At 39.1% G+C, this 22,995-nt stretch overlaps 1 protein-coding gene across 1 annotated transcript in view; it reads right to left on the bottom strand.

Annotated features, from left to right (window-relative positions):
* Nucleotides 1-13,044: 13,044 nt before the first annotated feature.
* The window catches only part of clic4 (chloride intracellular channel 4), a 142,450-nt gene continuing 132,499 nt past the window's right edge, over nt 13,045-22,995 (bottom strand). The window contains exons 5-6 of the mRNA XM_048558359.2: nt 16,952-17,133; nt 13,045-14,173 (exon numbers count right to left, since the gene is read on the bottom strand). Of these exons, the coding sequence (XP_048414316.1) occupies nt 14,009-14,173; nt 16,952-17,133 (347 nt within the window). The 3' untranslated portion in view covers nt 13,045-14,008. The remainder of the gene's footprint in view (nt 14,174-16,951; nt 17,134-22,995) is intronic.

Here is a 22,995-nt window from a genome sequence, read left to right as displayed (position 1 = left end):
ATTTTTTTTATTGAATTCATATTCCACCATCTGCCATAGTGGGATTCAAACCACAGGTCTCCAGAACATTATCTGTGTCTCTAGATTAATAGTCTCTAATAACACTAGGCCATTGCCTTCTTCCTCAGGGCATGTTTGTGGCCTAGACAGAATCACCAGAGGAAGGTTCAATGGTGACATGTCATCCCTCCCAGTGAATTTCAATGTGGGATTTATTCTAAATCCAAGGATCTGTTTTGATATTATCCAGCTAGATCTTTACAACGGCTATGATCCAGGACTAACAGGTTCCTTGAATCGCCTGGGAACATTTCAAACTTTGTATGGAGCGTGAGTTGAAAATTAGAATAGAGAAAACTATATTAATTCCCCAACATTCAAAATTAGTGCTGAGCTGCAGAGAAATTCATTGTTGCTTGGACACTGATTGAACAATTCATTTGGGAAAAAAATGGGCAATCAGCATCTGTGACTCCTTTTGCTTTGAAAGTTTACATGAACAAAAACTTAAATGTGATTAAACTAATTTAATACATTGCCTTTGGGGATCACAAAGAAGTAATTTGGGGCTCAAAAGTTAGCACAGATTATAAGGTTCATGTGTCAGGTATTTCTGAGTGCAGTCATATTGCCCTATGTCTTCTTTCATACTAACTTTCGTGAATTGCAAGGGTTTTCATTCCATGCATGAGCAATTGATGTGTGATGTGTGATTATTAACAGCAGGGGTTAATATCTGGCAGCTGCCATGAAATTTGTATGTTAGGGTGATTGTACTTTATGTATTTATCCCAATACAGCAAGCGAAAGGCTAAGGGACAATTAAGCCCTTTATAACTATGCGATCCATGAGCTCCTTATGAGCCACTAACTAAGCTACAGCTGTTTTCCATCTCTCATCCTGCAGCCGTTGGGATGTAGCTTATCTAGTGTAGGTTAAGGAAAATCTGAGACAGGCATTAAGGAATCATGCCATAATTGATAATTAATGTGCCAAAAGAAAAATACAGTTTGTTGAAAACCTGAAATAAAGCAGGGAGTGTAAGCTAAGGCAATTTTTAATCAGCCAGTAGATATCCTTTCGTATTAATATTATTGTGATTTGATTTGAAAAGGCTTACACTAACTTTGAGTTTGTGATATAACCAGTTTAGACTATCGTTACTGCAGAATTCTCAAAATTTAAGAAATATGCCACTGAAATCCATGTATTCTATATGTTTGTACTGATAGAACAGGGTTGGGTCTGTTCCACTGCAATGAATGAACTTCATTGTGTTTCTGAAACTCCACTGCTACATCAGTATTCACTTTCCTTCCTGCTCAAAGTTTAATGTCACAAACACCATGAGGTTTCACGTCATTTTTGCTTGACTGTGCAACAGAAAACTTAGAGTGTATCTTAAAATAACTGAATTCAATTTTGCAATCAGACAATGTTTTGAAAAAGGATTGTGAAGCCTTGTGCATGTTGCTAAATTGAATTTTTACATGTGATTTTATAAGAAACTGGAAATATTGCACTCTGCAACTGCAATAAACATGAACAGCTGCTCTGCTAATTACAGGTTATCCATTTCCCTAGATAGCCTTTATTGGCATGAATACTGAAATCCAGTTAAGGACTCCCTATAGCATCTGCTACATTAATATTTTGACAAATTATGCAAAAGAGGAAAGCTCACGTAGTCAGTATGGAGAATGTTTGGAGCCTAGCAGCGCTTATTAATGAAAGATTTTGAGTAATAATGAGGCAGTTATAGATCTTGCTGGAATGTAAACCATTTCAGTAATCTTACACTTTTACAAAATCTGGAAGGTATATTTCCTACTTCTTTCAGTAAGTCAGAAAACAAACTGGAACCTATCAGAAGTGGAATCTTCTGTCAAAACAATTTTTTTTTACCAAGAGATTACTCTCAAAACCAAGCAGCATCCCAATCAGTTCAGAGTATATCTGGAACTCCACTGGCAGTGCCCATCCTATATTAAATTACATCCACGTATTTTCTATTCTTTGAGATTATTATTTGATCTGCAGACCCCAGCACATCGATTTCAACATGGTCATTCTGGATTACAAATCCTTTCACTAGTCATTCTCCACTTCACCCCTTCAATCACTTCCAGTCATACAACCTAATTTATACCTTCTGTGGTTATCAGTTTATTATCCATTCTCCACTGCCTCTGCTTCATTGTTGGAAAGAACATCTCTAGCCTTCATGGTTCTTTTTTGTCTGGAATTTTCTCCATCTATCTACCAAAAACTCTCTCTAACTTCAAAGGCCTCCTCATAAAACTATAGCTTGAATCTTCCCATTTTCACTTAAAGTTGTTTTTTTGAGTGAGATCTGTTGCTCCTAGTCCATCATAGTTAGCAAACGCTTTTCTCTTGTTCTTCACCCTAATCATGTAACCAGGGTTTTTGATCTTATTCTTGTGCAAACTCCATCATTATTCTCATTCTGGGTCAGTGTACTTCAGCATACACTATAGAGTGCAGTCTTACCAGAGCTTTATAAACTATCATCTCAGTTTCCTTTGATTTAGATTTTATTACATTTAACGTCAAATATGTCACTGGTTTTGTTATTGCTACTTTGACTGTGGTAAGAGTCCAATAAACAAAACCTCCTGGGTCTCCTTTACCGTTATCTTTTGATTTATCCATACTATTAATTATGTACGTGCACACCCCAATATTCTTTTTTCATTTCTTCTTTTTGGCCAGTTTCTTCTCTGTTACCCAGGTTTACCTTGAATCCTTGCATCTTTGAATTTAACCTAAGAACATTTCATGTGTAACTTTGTCAAACATTATTTGGAAGTCAAGGCGCACCATGCTAGAGCGCATAGCACAGGCCACGTGGCTTGTCATTTTCTCAAAGAAGTAGAGGAGATTGATCAGGCAGTTCCTTCTCTTTCTGAATGCATGCTGATTGACTCTGACTGTGTTTTCATTTATAGAAGATCCATAAGTTTGTTCCTAATAATAAAATTTCTTTTAGTTTTGCGAGTCTGCATCTGTTTTGTTATTCTCTTCGAATAAACACCAGCGTATTTCCAATCAGTTGGCACCATCCAGTGTCCATGGCTTTTTAGCAATGATGGTCAGCATCTCACACATATTTTATACTTTCTCAGCATTCTAGGTAGTATATATGCCATCTTTCTCTGGAACTTTTAATTTGTTTTGAAACCTTTTTTAATCTTCTTAACACTTTGATTTCAGTTATATCAAAAGCATTTTACTTAGGATATTTCACTTTGGGCAAGTTATGTTGCTCATATCTTCTCTTGTGAATATTTGGAATAATTAATTGTTTGGATTATTTATTGTTTTGTGCTCATCCTCAGTTTGAGCTTGTATCTTTAATGCTTCCCTTTGTGTTGAGATTTGGAAACAAACTATCAGTACTTATGTTTGAAGATATTTTTTAGCATAGAGAATCTCAATAACAAGCATTCCACTGATTGAGCATGGAGTAAAAAAGGGACTGTATCCCGTGGTATTTTGGCAAAGGGTTGGTTTTGAGTTTCATGGAATGTTTCTCTCTGCATGGCCAGGCAGGTTTCCTCTCTGTATCTTACCAAACTTGCCTCGTTAGCTACTTAGCTGTCCCGTGAGTACTTCTCTCAGCCAATTCCGGCCCCATTCTACCATTCACCATTCCAGGAACCAGTCACCAGGTATTTTCCCAAAGGCTGATGTGGCTGGCATTGTTGCCATCTTTAAAAGACTGTTGTGTACCCAGATGAGCACTGGCACCCTAAAGCTGCCCCGATTATCAAAGTGCAGTCTCTTCAATGATGTCTGAGAAGGAGAAAATGGCATAATGATTCTTCGGCATGGACTTGGAGGTTCTGGTGGATGAGATGGGCCAGAGGGGTCTGTCCTTTTCCCAGGTGATGGGCACAGGAAGCCATGCCACTAGACCTGGCAGCATGAGCTAAGGCAGTGGTGTATCTATGAGTCTGGAACATTGGCCAGCAATGCCTCAAAAGATAAATTAGCTTCTCTGCTTTTTAAGGGTAAGGGACACACTCTTCTTTCTGCTGCCTCACACTCAGTCTATCTCTGCTACTGCATCCAGCTCCTTCCCAGTTCTCTTGCTCTGCCACTTTCACATGCAACATCTTCTCTCACTTGTTCTTCATTCTCCAACACCCCCTTGCCAATAACCTGGCATGACTTATGTTCTGCCTATTCACTTAGCTGGGATATCTCGCCACCTTTCGACCACCTGCACTGGCACTGACAGCTGGTGCCAGCCACTTTCTATCTCACTCCGCATCTCCCTTTCTTTCATTCCAGGTGAAAACAGCTATAACAGGGCAGTAAAAGTGAAGATGGTCGGAAAGTTGCTCAATTACTACTTTTTCAAACCATGCAAGGAGAAAAGCTTAGCCCTCTTAGGAGAAGACAAGGACCACTCCTGGGGGATCCACGTCTCAACAACTAAGTACAGGTAGTTCTCCTGTAACACGATAGTTGCATTCTTGTGTGACCTCATGCCATAGTAACTTGCTATGCCTGTACAGCAGAAAGTTCGTGTTATCCAAACAACAGCTTCCACTTTTGATTGTGGTAAAGTCAATTTGCTTTAACGAAATACGTGTTATAGCAGGACTACCAGTACCTCTCTCTATTCCCTGTAACTCTTACAGTAACCCTGCAGCCATGTCATTCTTTGCCAACCACTTATAACCATTGGCTGTGATACCTTCGCTCTCTTGTGTCTTGCGGGTCCCAGCAGGATGTCCATGGCCTTGGAAAACATCCAAGAGCCCTGAGAAAGACAAATCATAAGTCTCAGAGGGAGCATTGGTGAGGCTGCTTGCTGGAACTCCCACAAGCCCAAATACTAACACCTCAGTCAGAATATCAGGCTCAGAATGAGTGGGACCACAAGCTGGTGAGCACCTCAATGTGACACCTCTGCACCCAGGCAAGAAAGAAATGCCCCAGTCCACTGGCACTTGGTGGATTGCTGGAGACCAGGCACCTGCTCAACCCCAGGAAGGAGAGGATCCTGTCATGTGGGAAATCAGGAATTCCATTACAGTCACAGGGAGGAACTGCAGGAGCAGACAGGTAAAGGGGGCACATTGTTGCACATTGCCCAGAGGCAGCAGGACTGTAGACATAGTATTATGATCCTGCTGCCTCAAACATGCAATCCAAAGGCAGTTTGGCACATGCAATGAAGATCCAGCATTCTCAGGATCTGCTGATTATGCACACAGATCTGCACTTACTTTTCCCACTACTGGTTCTCAGAGCCAAATGCAGAATGACAGCGGATTCAGGAATCTGGACCTCACTCCAGGTGCCCCTTCCTGATAGGGCAATGCCAGGAGACACCCAGCCAGAGGGGGCAAGTATATGCAATCCCCTCAGAAGTCTCTTCTTAGGGCGCTCCTGAAATGTTCGAATGCCTCACCTCTATCATGCCCAGCCCCAAATTCACTTCAACTCTTGGATATTCATACCAAGGAAGGTCAATGTGCACCTGGTGAGAACACCTTCAGCATGTCTTCCCTGAGCAGCCCCAAACACCCCCTCTGCTTGCCCCGTTTGCCGACAAACGGAAAGCTTCAATACCGAGCCAGGCCCCCACCTCACAGCTGGGACATTTCGGAGATGTGGTCGTGGGGAATGGCCAAAAACGAAATCACTTTGAGGGCACTTTGGTGGCAACCAGTGACATTGCATTGATCTCCAATCTGTATAAATGTGAATGGTTTGCAAAACATTGTTCTGAGGAAGCGTCACCAGATCCGCAACATTAACACTGTTCTTTTTTCTTCACAGATGCTGCCAGACCTGCTAAGCTTTTCCAGTAATTTCTGTTTTTGTTCATTGCTTTAGTGTCTCTGTCCAGCCATAAATGTAACCTGTGTCAGCGTGAAGCCTGACATCATGCCAGTACCACGGATGGTCATCTGTTTTGACAGCCTGCAGCTACATATGGAAGCAAGTTAAACAAGGTGTGCATAAGGCAATGCGTTCCACTGACAATATTGCCCATCTTGGTCAAACATCCCTATTCTTTTCTTGGCCTCTGTGTACAAAATTATTGTGTTGAATGAAGTAGCCAGCAATGTTTGGGTCTGAAGATGCACAGCAAATCGAGCCAATGCATTAGAACTGTCAGGGATTAGGAACACTACAGGTCTCAGTGCTGTACACTGCATGGTTTTGTGTGTAATGTTCTTGCCCTCTAGGGAGCCTCATATAAGTCAGCCAATAGATTACATATTCGATATCACAGGGAGTGTAGGAATAGTTGTGGAGAATGTCTTTTGTTATGAATTCAGAATTGGGTGACAGTCATATTACCTTGTATAATTAGGAGTCTCAGCCATGAAGCCCACAAGATTCAAAATGCCGCAATCATAGTTCTTTGAAGTTTCTATTAACAGCAGAACATTGAACTGGATTTATACATTGGTAAAATGGTTCAACCTTTTTCCTAGAAGTATTTGAAATGGGAATTTTTTTTTACCCTATTAATTTTCAATGCTAATTTCTATACTAATGTATGAACACATACAAATGCTACAGGAAACACATCTTGGATGTGAAGATATATGTTTTATTTTATTAACTGCTGCCAGCAGTATACTTGTGTTTCTGTAAAATATTTTCAATATACAGTAAGGAATGTGAGCATTCTGTTCAACAGAGACTGCAATTAATAGTCCTGAGGGGCAATGAGCTCCAAACTGTACACACACCTCTGTTTTTAAACTAAAGAGAATGTTACACTGTTCTCCCAATCTGAAATTTTCAGTACTAGCAGGGAAAGTGTCTAAATGATTAAAGAACAAATCTTCATTGTTGATGGATTAAGGCTCAACTAATCTCTTCATTTTAACTGGCTAGTTTAAGCTTCTGACACAATGGTTAGAAACTATTAACACTCAAGCTTTATAAATATAACAAAGGTTATTCATTGTAAACCAACATTAAAAGACTTAGCAAAGGATGCTACTTTCACAGTAAATCCAGGTTCTTCTTTGACCCTCGCATTGTTCTTGCTAAATGATTAGTATGTAAATCTTAAGGTCATTGCAAACAATAGAACCATGTTCATCAGTTTACGTTTATTTTTAAGCATCAATTCCCATCAGATCTCATTGGCCAAAACAAAGCATTAAACTGTTGACTCTACTGGTTCTGTTGAGCAGATCCAGAAATTTGGTTAAATAAAGATAGATTACACTTGCTGTAGGCTATCAACATGCTGAGCGAAAAACCACCCATTTTCACTGGGTAGTTTGGGAGTGCTCAGTGATCCTTTCAGAATCAGCACATTTGAAAAGTAAAAATAAAAACTTCAAATAGAAGCATTATTTTGAAATTTTCAAGTACAATTCAATACTCTTAATGTGACATCCATCATCCTTATAGCTACTGAACTGCAGTTTTGGGGAGGTGATGGCCTAGTGGTATTATCACTGGACTGTTAATATAGACAGCTATGGATGCTCTGGGGACTGAGGTTCACATCCTGCACATGGCAGATGGTGGAATTTGAACTCAATAAAGAATCTGGAGCAAAGACTCTAATGATGACCATGAATCCATTGCTGATTGTTGGGGAAAAACACATTTAGTTCACTGATGTCTTTTAGGGAAGGAAACAGCTATCCCTGCCTGGTCTGGCCTACATGTGTTTCCAGACCATAGCAACATGGTTGCCTTTTATATGCCCTCTTGGCAGTTAGGAATACTAGCCCGGCTGGTGATGTCGACATCCAACGAATGAATAAAATATATATATACTTTGTGGTTTACCAGAATGTGAGCTATCCATAGACACACCATTTCCAGTTTAACACTGCTCAGGCTTGGTGTCAATTTAATCAGTGTTGTTTTAATGATTTTTCACATAGTTGCACAATTTCTGACAATTAAGCCACTGTAGGCAAGCACTTGTTTTGAGTGTAATAATATTTCTTCAAAATGCAAACAAATGAATATGGAAACACTATTATTTCCATATTACTTATGTGGATGTGTAAGTTTCAGGAGAGCAGATTGAAATTGGATATTATTGTTTATTATGATTAAGGCTTTCTATTGAGGTAGCCGCTTCAGAAATGATACATCAATTAAAATTTTCACAGAGCTACAGTAGACGGTCCTGTACCAACATTGACAAATCTGCAAGAGTTTGTCCATCAGTACTCAAGATTTTAATTTATGACAGTGTTAAAAATGGTTTCAACACAGTTTTAGCTGATTCAATTCATTTGTAATTTTAGAGGATCATCTTTGACAATAGTATAGGGTATTACTTTTTCAAAGTGCAGACTAGAATTAATTGTACTCTTTCAGTTTTTAAAGGGATTGCAATCAAGATCTACATTTCGCTTTGTTCGTTATTTTAAAAAAGCATTCTCTACTTTATTATTTACTTCTTGAGAAACGTAGAGGACACTATCCCCTGGTATTAGAACAATATTTTCTGAACAGGTTGTCAAAGCTCAGTTAACATTGGAACAAGGATTCTAATCATTAACTCCATTATTTCAATACTCTTTATTTAAAAACACGTTTAAAATTGTATTTTAAAAGCAGAGATGACAGCAGGGCTAAATCTGATCCAATGTCTTAGTTCTACCTATTAGTGTTAACCCTTTAATGGACCAAGCTAGATACAACACCTCCTGTTGTTATATCATATGGGATCAGAAAATTCTGCCTGGGTTCTATCCTAACACAACTATTATTCTGCTAATGGTCCTGTTGCTGAAAAACATTACAATATTTTGCTAAATGTCAATTTCAACTGTTTAATGTTCTCTTAAATTCACTGATGTTCAACCTCAAATTCCTAACAGTTTAAGAGAATGGACAATTAACGTTGACCCAAGTACTGGCATCTTAATTTATAGCACTTTCATATGAAACAGTAAACATTCAGTAACTGGCTCAATTGATCAATGAAATACCAAAAATATGCAGTGCACTGTGGTTTAGAGCTCTTCTCCTTATTTAAAAATACTGTGTGCTATAAAACTCACTATTGGGTTATCAACACTATAACAATTGGACACTAACTGATGAACACTATTAAAGATCTGAATTTGGAATTTAAAATTCTGTGAACTTTGAACAATTGGAAACATTCTTATTTTCATTTACAAATCTAAAAACACCACCTTCAAAATAAAGATGCATGGCCAGGCATAATGGTGGATTTTTAATTGGTGAAATGTTGTTTCACCAAGGGTCTCAGTTTGACTGGAAGTGTAGAAGACACTCATCCCTTGTGATGAGCCAGATTTGCAGTCACATCAGTCTAGAGATTAAGTGAAAATTAGACCCTGGGATCTTTGGACTGATTCTTCTATCATCTATAATCATGAACATGTAGCTGGGGATACATTCGCTGGGAATTGGAAAGCCAGAGTTAAACTGACATTCCCACCCATTCCAATCTTTAAAGAATCTTGACTTTGCCCCCCCTCCAATTTTTGTCACTCTCAGACCCTACCTTCTGATATTCTTGAAGATTAGATTCTTCCATCTGCTAAGCATTATTTTCATAATTTTCAGACTGTTAATAATTCTTTTTTTCCTGGCAATTTTGTAGGATATGCTGAGTGTAAATACCCTTTAAATTCCAGTCTATAAGCAAATTTATTGATAGTGAAGTTCAATGTGATATCAATGTTGGACACATTGTTAAACCTTCAGGAGAACCTTATTTGGTAAATATTGACTGTTCATTATCCAATAAGTAAATACAAATGAGCAGTACTGATCACAGAGTAACTTTGTCAAAGGTCAGATTACCCATGTTGAAATGGCAGTAATGATTCACCAATTCACAAAAAATGTCACTCTTGACAGATAAAAGAGAGGGATTTTTTTCTGATTACCATTTTCATTATGTTGATCAAATTCTCTGAAAAGATTTTTCTTTCTTACTTACTTTACACCCAGTCTCAAAGAACTAATGTTTACAATATGGAATTGATGTCACTACCACCTAGGAAAATGTGTAATTTGTTATGATTCCAGTATGAGCATTTGCACAAAGTTTTAAATGCACAAATCAAATGCAAACCAAGTTCATCTTTGATCATGTGGAATAAACTAGGCATGTTTCAAGATTAGCAATCCAAAAGCTGTCCAGCAACAAATTATTAGTGTTTACAAAAGTAGGAAAACAAATAGTTTAAGGAATATTTGTTAAAACATGGGAAAGATGAACTGCGCTGAAGCAAGTTACAACATCACATTTATGCGAGATTTATATTGTGTAGTTTCCAAAAGTTGTAGGAAATGAAAGCACAATTGCTTCAAATACATTGCACAGGAGCCCATTCTCTGATTATTCATTAATTGTCCTCTTGTACAGGATAAACGTTAGTTTCCCCCTTAAATTGGTAATCTTGAGAACTGTCCTAATAAATGCAAGATGAAAAGCTTTGGCAAAAATGTCTTTTTCAAAGCAATACTCAAGTTCTGTACTACTAAACAACAATTAGTTGTTGTTGCACAAAGCTTTAAATACGCAAACCAAGTTCATCTTTGATCATGAGAATATGTTTCAGGATTAGCAATCCAATAGCTGTCCGGAACTAAATTAGTTGGTGGCTCAGTGGTTAGTACTGCTGCCTCACAGCACCAGGGACCTGGGTTTGATTCCACCCTTGGGAGACTGTGTGGAGTTTGCACGTTCTCCCTGTGTCTGTGTGTGTTTCCTTTAGGTGCTCTGGTTTCCTTCCACAGTTCAAAGATGTGCAAGGTTAGATGGACTGGCCATGCTAAACTGCCTGTACTGTTCAGGGATGTGTAGATGCAGAGGATTATGAAGGATGGGTCTGGGCGGGATGCTCTGAGGATTGGTGTGGATTTTTTGGGCCAAAGGTCCCGTTTCCATGCTGTGGGGATTCTATGAATTTATACACTAATATTTGAGTTTCTCAAATCATCATAAATTTTCCTGAAGCTTTGCATCTGTTGTCCAATTTTGACACGAAAAATCCACTTTGTAATGTTTTAGCTTAACTCGGATGAAAATGTTTTTATTCTTGGACCTTGTTCAGGAGGGATTTTCCAGGTCTTCCTCACAAGTACAATAGGTATAAAACATTACTGTTGAACATTACTTTCATTTGTTTTTGGCAACATGGCACTAATATAAGAATGAAGAAGCAGTAGCATTTATTAGAGGAGGTTAGGCAGCTCAAATGATGCGCACCTGGAGAATTCTTGCTGGCTCTTGTGTTGTGTACCATTTCTTAGAAGGACACGGCAATCTTCAGGATATTTTAGTCATAACACATTGAAAATTAACCTATTCTGCAAAATATATTAATTCAGCCATGTTGTATTTTTATGAAATTTTACTCTGCTTAAAAATGAAGAAATACAACATGAATTCAATTTGCACCATCGTATTTTGGCACATCATGAGGTAACTAGATTTGAAATAGAGGCATGCTTGCTTGCCTAGCTCTAGATTTCATGTGTAAACTGTGTCAGGTTAGACTAATTATTCAAACAAATTAATGGTGCTTTGCAACTCAGTATTCTCGGTAGTGTATCCCATTTAAGATTGCTTTGCTTTCCTTTGGAAATATGTTACAATAAAGACAGCTTAGTATCAGGCAGAAGCAGAACGCAAAATATGACCGCCTTTGAAGGTAAGAAAATAATTGTACAGATTGGGTTTCTTTACAAACTGGCAGAAAGTTCTGTAAGCTTGCTATGTCCGTTTCAAAAGAAAAGGACTTGCACTCAATGTAGAGATAGTAGGAACTGCCAATGCTGGAGAATCCGAGACAACAAGGTGTGGAGCTGGATGAACACAGCAGGCCAAGCAGAATCTGAGGATCTGATTTCTGAAGAAGGGTCCAGACCCAAAACGTCAGCTTTCTGCTCCTCTGATGCTGCTTGGCCTGCTGTGTTCATCCAGCTCTACACCTTGTTATCTCTGCACTTAATGTAAAGTGTTCTTTTTGGAAAGAATGTACATTCTTCAGTATTCTCTGATGTGCCATTTTCTCCCCCGCAATGCAATCACTACCCACAGAAGTGACTCCAGACCAGCTCTCAAGTACTGCTCTACCATCAATTGGCTGAGAAGTGTGTGAGGTAAAGTGAATGAGCTGACCATAGGTCAATGAAACCCACAAGAATTTTGCAGTTCTACAGTCTGGTTGTGCACATGAATAGGTAACAATTCATCGGGTTATTTGAAATGATTTTCATTTCTGCGGTCAGAAATGTGAAATTATGTACACTAAAACCAATGTCGTGTAATTTCACTGTCCCTGCATTTCAAACAGATTTCTTTCTAATGATGCAACAATCACTTCTACCTGTGTTAGCTGAACTGAAGTAAGCTTGTTCCTTTTTAATGATCTGTAATTCTGCCACTACTGGGAGAAGAATAATATGGTTGAAAATGAAACCCGGATGCTAGTAATGAAAAATGAAAGCTTGTCTGCATATAAAATCCTTCAAAAGCCACTAATAAATGGCCTTAAATCACGAAAAGAAACTACCTGGGATAACTTCGGGTTGTACATAAATCTTTTATAAATTACTACATCATTATTCATTAACTAATGAATGAGTATCATGTACGTTATCAGGTACATTGCACAGTACAGCAAGGATTAATACTTTTCATTGCTCAATCAGCAGTGTAAGAGTCCGTCTTCATTGTAAGCTGAATATCAGTGGTGAACTGAGCATAAGTCAGACAGCCAGCGACTCCTGGAATTGGTATTCTATTGAAGATAAAGGGCAAGAGGAAGAATTGCAAGACAGATTTGAAAATTCCTTGTCAGAAATTTCTGACACCAAGTGACCTGTGGAGCAACTCACCATTTATAAAAGGTTGCTTCTTTCCCTTGAGAAAATCCAAGATGCAAGTGGCATCATCTCTTTGTGTACACTGACATGTTGCACATGAAGCTATTCATTCAATAAAACCAGCCTCCCCTATTTTCTTTAAGTATTCAAATGGACCACTCAATGTCTTTTGAAATTACACAAAACCAGGGGGAGAGCTATTAATTCAGATTTATTGTCTTGAGTTTGTGTACCTGTGTAAGAACAATAATGTCCACTTAACAAAAACTTATAAAAAATTCTATAAAACTGGCTATTGCATCACCCGCTACAGCCACTAGACACAATTTTTACTTCAGTGTTGATTTTGTTTAACCTTTGCTCAGCCACCCTTTTCTCAATTATATGAATTCAGGGCAAACTAACTTTTTTGTTAATTTATCAAGATATTGTAAGAAAAAACAAATGAAACCATAAAATGTGTCATAATAGTTTGGAATAAAGTTTAACAATAAGGAAAATGGGAATATTTTACTTATGATTAAGCAGTCAAAGATTTGAGGATTATTGCAGCATTATAAATACAATGATAAAACTGTTCAGCGGAATACTGTAACTTATTATGTTCAGTGTTTGTATGTGTATTTACTCCATAATACTACAGTTAGGGCTTTCAAGGTTACTTGCTTATCGTATGGTGGCACTTAATGTTTGGATCCTTCTGTTAACCACTGACCAAGAAGGCAACTTTAGTCTGTTAATATTTGAAGATAAAATATATTTGTATACCTGTGTGTAAATACGATCAAAACTGAGCAATTTTGTTTTGTTATTTTTCATATTATAGAATGACCTTTCACAGCACAAGGTCTTAAAGGCACAGGTTCCTATAACATCTTTTCTTTTGATATCAAGTAGTCAACATCTGATGGATATCAATTGCCAAGGGCTTCTGCTCACTTGGACAGCTGCTTACTTAGTTTACTGAACCTTGAAAACCCTTCCTAAAATATATATATATTTATATAAAAAAGTAAGAACTGAGATACCTGAAGTTATAATCCAATGGAAAATATAAAATATCTGACAACTTGCAAAACCATGCAATAAAAGTAAAAGCGTAGTCTGTTAACAAAAGCTTTTCTGTTAGTGAATGCTCGGTGCTGGCCTTGTCCATCATCACTTGGTGAGGCGTTTTGCTACATCTGCATAAGCAATTTCGATTTCTTTGTCTCCAGGACAGGTATTTGTGAATTCATCCCTGGTGTAAGCGTTCTGCAGGTATCGCCAGATTCCCATCATGGATTTGGGAATGTCAAAATTCCGGTATTTCTTTGCTACAACCTACAGAAAAGAAGAAGAACTTGTGTTTATGCATTATCTTTTCATATTATCAGGAATGATCCTGAGCACTTTAAGAAAAGGTCCAATAAAACAACATTTTTAATGGACTCATGTTTCAATTTCATTTGCATTTCCTATCAATTTATTGATGTAATAAGCACTCTGAAATACTATTCAATGAACCGTTGATTTCAGTTTTAATGTCATCGTCTGACAATGCATAAGCCATATTTCCTACTTAAGTTCCACAAGTCTAACTACTTGTGTTTTCAAATAAACCTGTTGGGCTACAACCTGGTGTCATGCGATTTCTGGCCTTGTCCACCCTAGTTGAACACGACATCTCCACATCAATTCTAACTACTAGCAAAGAAACTGAAGTCACAATGAAGAAGTTGCTCCATAAGCTCCACAGTAAATGAAAGAAAATAACAGGTACAAGAAAATCATTGAAAAACTTTCATTTTATCTCCAGGTTATAGAGTAGAATTATATGGGCTGTTCAGTGAGATTGTAGCCTTGTTATTAGATTAGATTCCCTACAGCGTGGAAACAGGCCCTTTGGCCCAACAAGTCCACACCGCCCTTTGAAGCATCCCATCCAGGCCCATCCCCCCCATAACCCACACACCCCTGAACACTACGGGCAAGTTAGCATGGCCAATCCACCTAGCCTGCACACCTTTGGACTGTGGGAGGAAACCGGAGCTCCCAGAGGAAACCCATGCAGACACGGGGAGAATGTGCAAACTCTACACAGACAGTCGCCTGAGGCGGGAATCGAACCCGGATTCTTGGCGCTGTGAGGCTGCAGTGCTAGCCACTGCGCCACCGTGCTGCCCCAGTTATCACTTGCAATTGTTCATTGTTTATTTAAGCTCAGAAAGGATCAGAACTTATGTGCACAGTACGGTCCATAGGACTGAGAATAATGTATTAACATTAACGAGGATTGAGGATTGGCTAACAGTTAGAAAATGAAAGTGTGTGTGGTAAAGGACCAGCGCGTTAAGTCTCAGTTATTTACAAGCTCTGTAAAAGACTAAGAAAATGCGGCTAAGTTTTAAATATTCAGATTTCCTGATTAAACAATGTTAATTAGGGACATAAGTGGTTGGGAATCCACAAAGAGATAAGGGCAAGTTAAATGACTGGACAAAAGATTGAGACAAATTATAATATTGAGAAACTTTAGGTTATTCACTATTGTATGAAGAATGTTTCTCATGCAAGATGCATCGAATGATGGCACCACAGGTACAGCAAGCAATTAGAAAGGCAAATGTATGTTTTTTTTATTGTGAACACGGGGATTGCTGCATTCATGAAGGACATTTTTCTGCAATTATATTTGTGTTTGGACCACCAGGCATAATTTTGCTTTTTTAATCTCAGGAAGCACATATTTATCTTAGTGGGAGTGCAACAACGGCTCATGAATCTGACCCCAGGTGAGAAGGTCATCCTGTAATATAGGATAATGAGAAGTATTCCAACTAAAATGTATGAAATTTTTTGAGGGTTTGATAGGGTAATGCTGAGATGTTTCCTCTAGCTTGAAAGTTTAGAACAAGTCGGCATATGCTCAGAATAGAAGGTCAAACATTTAGAACTGCATTAAGGGAAAAATTTCTTCATGCAGAGGACTGTGACTCATTGGAATTCTCTCTGTTAGAGGCCTACAGGTGTACAATTGGTCGCTGTGCCCAACACTGTGTTCAATAGGAGTTCTGGGAACCAAGGAAATGAAAAGATATAAAGCTAGAGTGGGAAAGTGGTGTTAATTTGGGTCAAAGGGCCTTTTATCGGCACTGTAAAATCTCTATGACTCTTTAAGACTTTAGTAAGATCCTGGCTGATCTTCTAAATAAACAGCAAAATCAAGCTCATGTGCCAACAGATCTACTCCTGCCTTTAAGTTTCATGTCCATCATGCTCTCATTTGTCCATGTTCTTGTACAAATACTGAAACAACTGTGGTATCTAACCCACACAGATAGGATCTAATGGGAAACATAAAGAAAAACTTTCATTAAATGTTTTGTTGTTTTATTGCTGCCTCACAATGGGGCAAAGCAGGATGCTTTACAAAATCAGCTACAACGTTAAAGTTGCTGGCTTACCATCAAATTATTTTGCAGTCTGGCACTAGGTGTACCTCACTCATCTGTTTTCATATTTTCTCTACTTGTTTATTTTGTTTTGATAACCAGAGTATAAATCTTCCCTGACTCAGTACATACTAATTGGCAGCATTTTAAGTCCTGATTTTAGCCCCCTCTGCTTAGTGGAAACAAGATGAGGGACAGTTAAAATGGTATAAAGGACTTAAATGAAACAGTCCTACCCTATTCTGGCTATCCATGAGAAGAATAGCCACAGCAAACCAATAAGGTCCTTTTTAAATGTGCAGATTAGACCAGTTGCACCAGGAGGCCCAATCTGCTGTTCTGGTGGGGGCCTGAGCTTGGGAGCAATGACAATTTCCGAGCTTGATCAAAGCTGCCAGGTACTGAAGCATGGCCCAGATGAGATGCAAGCCGGTGAGATTTATTTAAAAACAAATTCATCTTTCTTCATGGGCTGGGGGAATTGAAGGGCTGTGTTGGAAACCAATGCACTGCAGTGCAAAATCTGGATGCAAACACAGCCAAAGAGTCCTGGCAAAATGAGGTGCCAAGTTGGCCTGGGTCACATAATCCTGCCAAGAATGCTTTCTTTGCAGTAAACATCTGTATAGTTGACTGGTTCAAAACACAATGTGAAATAACTCGGTACCTTGACAATGTGGAGCTTCGGCAGCAGATTGCAGTCTGCTAGCGTCATCTCATTTCCATCCAGAAACTTGCGGCTGGAAGCCTTGACATCCTCCATGCTGTCAGCGTCAATCTCTTCAGGAAGGGGTGTGTTCAAATACTCATCCAGCTTCTGCAGTGTTTTCAGCAGGCTTTTTTCCAAAGCTGTTGAAACAGAGATGAAAACAAGATACAGTGCACTTCAGTCAAGCATATGTAACTGATTCATTAAAATGTTCCAGAGAAAAACACTGTATTAGAAAGCCAAATCCATTTAGAATTCTTGGCTACAAGATCTGAAGTGTCCTCAGTTCCTCTCTACTCCAACAGATGGTCCCTTAAACTTAACTCCTGGCTACGTTTTTAGCTAGCTGTCGTACTATCTCCTAGTATGTCTCATGTCAAATTTTGTTTGATAATGCTCTTGAAGTGCTTTAGGATGTTTTAATTATTCAAAACAGCTTTGTTACATAACCAGACCAGTTTCTATGAGATGTCACTGATAATGATTCCACTGTCGTCATTGACACCTCCTCTAGACCCACCTTTTGATTTCATTAATTGTGTCAATGCTACTCTGTTTTGCCTTGTAGTATCATCCCTGTCGCATGCTTTACACAGAACAATACGGCAGAAAACAGGCTCTTCGGCTCACCATCTCTATGCTGAGCATCTTGCCATTCTAAACTTGCCATTCCATTTGTCTGCACACATCCTTATCCCTCCATTCCCTGCCTGTTCATGCATCGATCTAAATGCCTCATAAACATTGCTATTGTATCTGCTTCTACCACCTTCCCTACCAGCATGTTCCAGACACCTACAATGCTCTATGTTTAAAAAAAAGCACTTGCCTCACACATCTCTGTTAACTTTTCCCTCTCTTCATTAGCATATGCTCCCTAGTATTTGATATTTCCACCCTGACTATACACCCTATCCAAATCTCTCATAACTTTATATATTTCTATCAGGTCACTCCTCAGCTTCCAACATTTTAGTACAAGCAATCAAAATTTGTCCACCCTCTCCTTACTTGTAACACACTCCAATGTAGGTAACATCCTGTTAAACCACTTTTGTGTCCTCTCCAAAGCCTCTACATCCTTCCTATATTGTGGCAACCAGAACTCCACACAATATTCCTAATGTAGCTTAACAAAAGCTTTTATACAGCTACAATGTGACTTATCAACTCTTACACTCAATGGCCTGACCAATGAAGGCGAGCATACCGTATGCCTTCTGTACCACCTTATCTACTTATGTTGCCATTGTCACGGAGCTATGGGCTTGCATCCTGAGATCTCTCTGTACATCAATACTCCTGAGGATCCTGCCGTTTACTGTGTACTTTTGTTTTGCATTTGACCTCCCAAAATGCATCACCTCACACTTGTCCAGCTTAAACTACATCTGACATTTATTTGCCCAATTTTCCAAATCTATATCCCACTGTTTCCTCTGACAACCTTCCTCGTTATCCACAACTCCATTAATTTTTGTCTTGTCTGCAAACTTACTATTCAGACAACTAACATTTTCATCAAGAGCTCCAAGCACTGATCCTTGCAGTACACCATGGTCACAGAACTCCATTCTGAAAAACATCCGTCCACAATTAACATTTATCTTCTATGACCAAACCAATTTTGTATCAAATTACCAACTGACCATGGATCCCATGTGACTTAATCCTCTGGACCAGCCCGCCATGAGCAACCTTGTCAAATATTTCAGTAAAGTCCATATAGACAACGTCCACTGCCCTATCCTCATCAATCATCTTTGTTACTTCCTAAAAACTTGATCAAATTTGTGAGACAAGACTTGGCCCACACAAGCCATGCTGACCATCCCTAATAAGTCCATTTGTTTCCAAATGCAAGTTAATCCTGTCCCTAAGAATCTTCTCCAATAATTTCTCTACCACTGATCGACGGTTCACTGACCTATAATTTCCTGAATTAATTTTGTTGCCCTTCTTAAACAAAGGAACAAAATTTGCTAGTCTTCTGGACCCCCTTTTGTGGCTAAAGAAGATACAAAGATCTCTGTTAAGGCCCTAGCAATCTCCTCCCTAATCCTATCCCGGGATTCCCCAGGCCCTGGGGAATTACCTATCTTAATTTTTATCGAGGCACCAAACACCTCCTCTTTCTTAATGTTGACATGCCTAGAATATCAACATAACTCTCGCTAATCTTACTATCAATCAGGACCTTCTCCTTGGTGAATACCAATGTGAAGTACTAATTAAGAACCTGACCCATTTGTTTCTGACTCCATGAAAAAATTCACTCCTTTCCCTAGCTACGCTCTATAATGTATAAAGTGACTTGGTATTCTCTTTAATCCAATTTGCCAAAAACATTTAATGGCACATCTTAGCCCTCCTAATTCTGTGTTTAAGTTCTTTTATGCTACTTTTATATTTGTCAAAAGCCTTATCTGATTTCAGGTTCCTAAACCTTACATATGTTTCCTTTATCATTTTGACTAAACTTGTAATATCTCTTGTCATGTTTCCAAATGTTGCCATCCTTATCGTCACAGGGACATGCTGGCCCTGAATTCTGACCACCTGGCCTTTAAAAGACTTTTACACGTCAGATGTCGATTTACCCTCAAACAGCACTCTCCATCTAATTTCTCTAGTTCCTGCTGAATACTGTTGTACTTCGCTTTCTCCAAATTTAGCACATTCACCTGAGGACCATCTTATCCTTGTCCATAATTATCTTAAAACTTACAGAATTATAACCACTGTTCTCAAAATGCCCTCTCTCTGAAACTTTGATCACCTTAACAGACTCATTCCCCATACAAGGTCCGGTATGTCTCTTTCCCAAGTTGGATGCACCTAACAAATTCTGCTCCATCCAAGTCTCTGACACTAAGGGAATCTCAGACAATACTGGAGAAGTCAAAATAACCCACCACAACAACACCCCTGTTGTTTATACATCTTTCCATCTTCTGTCTACATAACTGTTCCTCTATCTCCTGCTGGCTATTGAGACAGCTATAGTATGACCCCCATCATAATGATTACACCTTTCTTATTGCTGAGTTTTACCTACATGGCCTCACTAGATAAGCCCTCCAAGATGTTGTCTCTTTGTGCATATGTGACGCTCTCCTTAATCAGTATTACAACTCCTCTAGCCCTTTTAATCGCTATCATACTGAGGTATCTAAAACCTGGAACACTAAGCTACCAGTCCTGCCCTTCTCTCAATCAAGTTACATCATAGTCCAATATACTAATCCAAGCTCTAAGCTCATCTACCTTACCTGTGAGACTTCTTGCACTAAAATAAATACACTTCAGATCTCCAGTCCTGCCATGTTCATTAACCTGGTTTCACCTGTTCTTCCTATTAGACCAACGTGACTTAACTTCTAACTTCTCCTCAATCATTCAGCATGCTAACTTACTGCTCTGACTCTCATCCTCACTACACATTTAAATTCTCCTGAGTGACACTAGCAACCTCCCTGCAAGGATACTGGTGCTCTCCAGTTCAGGGGTAACCAATCCTTCCTGTACAGGTAACCTCCTACCTAGTAGAGATCTCAATGATCCAGATATCTGAAGCCTTCCCTTGTACACTAGCTCTTTAGCAACATATTCACTATTTTATCTTCCTGTTTCTGATCCCACTAGCAATGCTGCACATGAGTTTACTCTATCACAGACATACCTTTGATTTTTCATTCCAATGTGCACCTCTCCAGATGGCTGCACAATCAGCAGATAAGAACAAGTTGTCAAACCACCAAGCCACCAAAAACTTTGAAATATTAGTCATGTAAAATTGGTTTTACCTGTTACCATAACTTGAGTGGGCAACACATGCCTAAGTTCAACCACATGAATATGGAATAAGCTTTTAAGTTTACAAAAAGGGATGATATTTTCTCCCTCATGGTCAGTATGTTTGTCTATCTTTAGAGACATACTTATGATAACATAATATGTGACCTGAGGGTATAAGGGTATCATATTCCATCTTCTCACAGATTACTCTACCAGAAGCATGCTCCTATGTTTGTAACATAACAATTTAAATTTACTGCAGATACTTATGGACATGAAGAATATAACATTTATACATAATTATCATTTATAATAAACAACTCCTGGTGTCTTCAACAAATGGTATCCATATCAATATCATACGGTTCAGGAGATAACAGAAGAATTGCTACATCATGTAAAACACATTGTTGGTGGCAATTAACACCATATGAACACAAGAAAAGTAATGAGCCATTAAGCCTGTCAAATCTGCTCTGAAATTTAATGCATTCATGGTTGATGGAACACTGAAGTTATGCCATTGTTTTTCAGAAATCTATTCATTTCTACTTTAAACGTACTCAAAGACAGCATTTCCACAGCCTTCTGTGGTACAGGATTCCAAAGATTCATCAAGCTTTGTAAAAGATTTCTCCTCATCTTGGTCTCAAGTGGCATTCCCCTTATTTTTGAGTTATGTTCCCTGATTCCAGACTCTCCAATCAGGGAAAACATCTTACATATATTTGATTACGTTTTGAGGTATTTGTAGGTTTCAATCAAATAACATCTCAATTTTTGAAAGTCGGAAGAATACAGGCCCAGTTTTCCAAACCTCTTTTCATAAGATAGTTCCACCATCCAGGGAACAACTGCATCTATGGCGACAATATCCTTCCTGAGGTAAGGAAGGCAAAGCTGCACACAGTATTCAAGATGCTGTTTAACCAAGCTTCTATACAATTGAAGCAAGGCTTCGCTACTCCTGACCTGAAATTCTCTTTGTGATAAAGGCTAACATCCCATTAATCTTCCTAATAGCTTACTGGACCTGCAGTTTCCTTTCTCGAGCTAGTTATCCACAGATACAAGAGCAAACATGTAAGAATAGCAATAAACTATTAGCAAATTGAGGTTTCTCAAGGTGACAAATGTGTTTGTTAATTGATCACTTAAGTATATACATATTACAATTCGTGCACATTGAAGGTCTGGACTTACTGTTGCTTCCCCAACCCATACACCCCTATCTTGCAACTCCAATTTGAAATCACTATAGTCAGGTTTATTCTCTTGCCATGACACAAAAATTTTGGTAGCATGAATATTTCTTGCTGCTTATCAACTCAAATGTGTACTTCAGACATAACAAGGTATAGAGCTGGATGAACACAGCAGGCCAAGCACCATCAGAGCAGTAGGAGAGCTGAAGTTTCAGGCCTAGATGCTTCTTCAGAAATCGGGGAGGGGAAGGAGGTTCTAAAATAAATAGGGAGAGAGGGGGAGGGGGTAAGAAGATGGATAGAGGAGAAGATAGGTTGAGAGGAGACAGACAGGTCAAAGAGGCGGGGATGGAACCAATAAAGGTGAGTGTAGGTGGGGAGTTATGGAGGGGATAGGTCAGTCCAGGGAGGACGGACAGGTCAAGGGGGCGGGATGAAGCTAGAAGAGGGGGGTGGGGCTTGAGGTGGGAGGAGAGGATAGGTGGGAGGAAGGACAAGTTAAGGAAGTGGGGAAGGGCTGGGCTAGTTTTGGGATTCAGTAGGGGTGGAGAGATTTTGAAGCTTGTGAAGTCCACATTGATATCATTGGGCTGCAGGGTTCCCAAGTGGAAAATGAGTTGCTGTTCCTGCAACCTTCGGGTGGCATTGTTGTGGAACTGCAGGAGCTCAGGATGGGCTTGTCATCTGAGGAATGGGAGGGGGAGTTGAAAAGGTTCGCAACTGGGAGTTGCAGTTCCTCAGTGTGAACCAAGCATAGGTGGTCTGCAAAGCAGTCCCCAAGCCTCTACTTGGTTTCCCCAATGTAAAGGAAGCCACAACAGGAACAGTGGATGCAGGATACCACATTAGCAGATGTGCAGGTGAACATCTGCTTGATGTGGAAAATCTTCTTGGGGCCTGGGATGGGGGTGAAGGGGGAGGTGAGTTAGCCCCATTTGACTGCATTTGGTCCATATTCTTCGAAACCTTTCCTATCTATTACCTGCCCAATGGCTTTTA

This window comes from Stegostoma tigrinum, chromosome 24 (assembly GCF_030684315.1).
Source record: "Stegostoma tigrinum isolate sSteTig4 chromosome 24, sSteTig4.hap1, whole genome shotgun sequence".
Lineage (NCBI taxonomy): Eukaryota > Metazoa > Chordata > Chondrichthyes > Orectolobiformes > Stegostomatidae > Stegostoma > Stegostoma tigrinum.
This window is presented reverse-complemented; position numbering and strand designations above follow the sequence as displayed.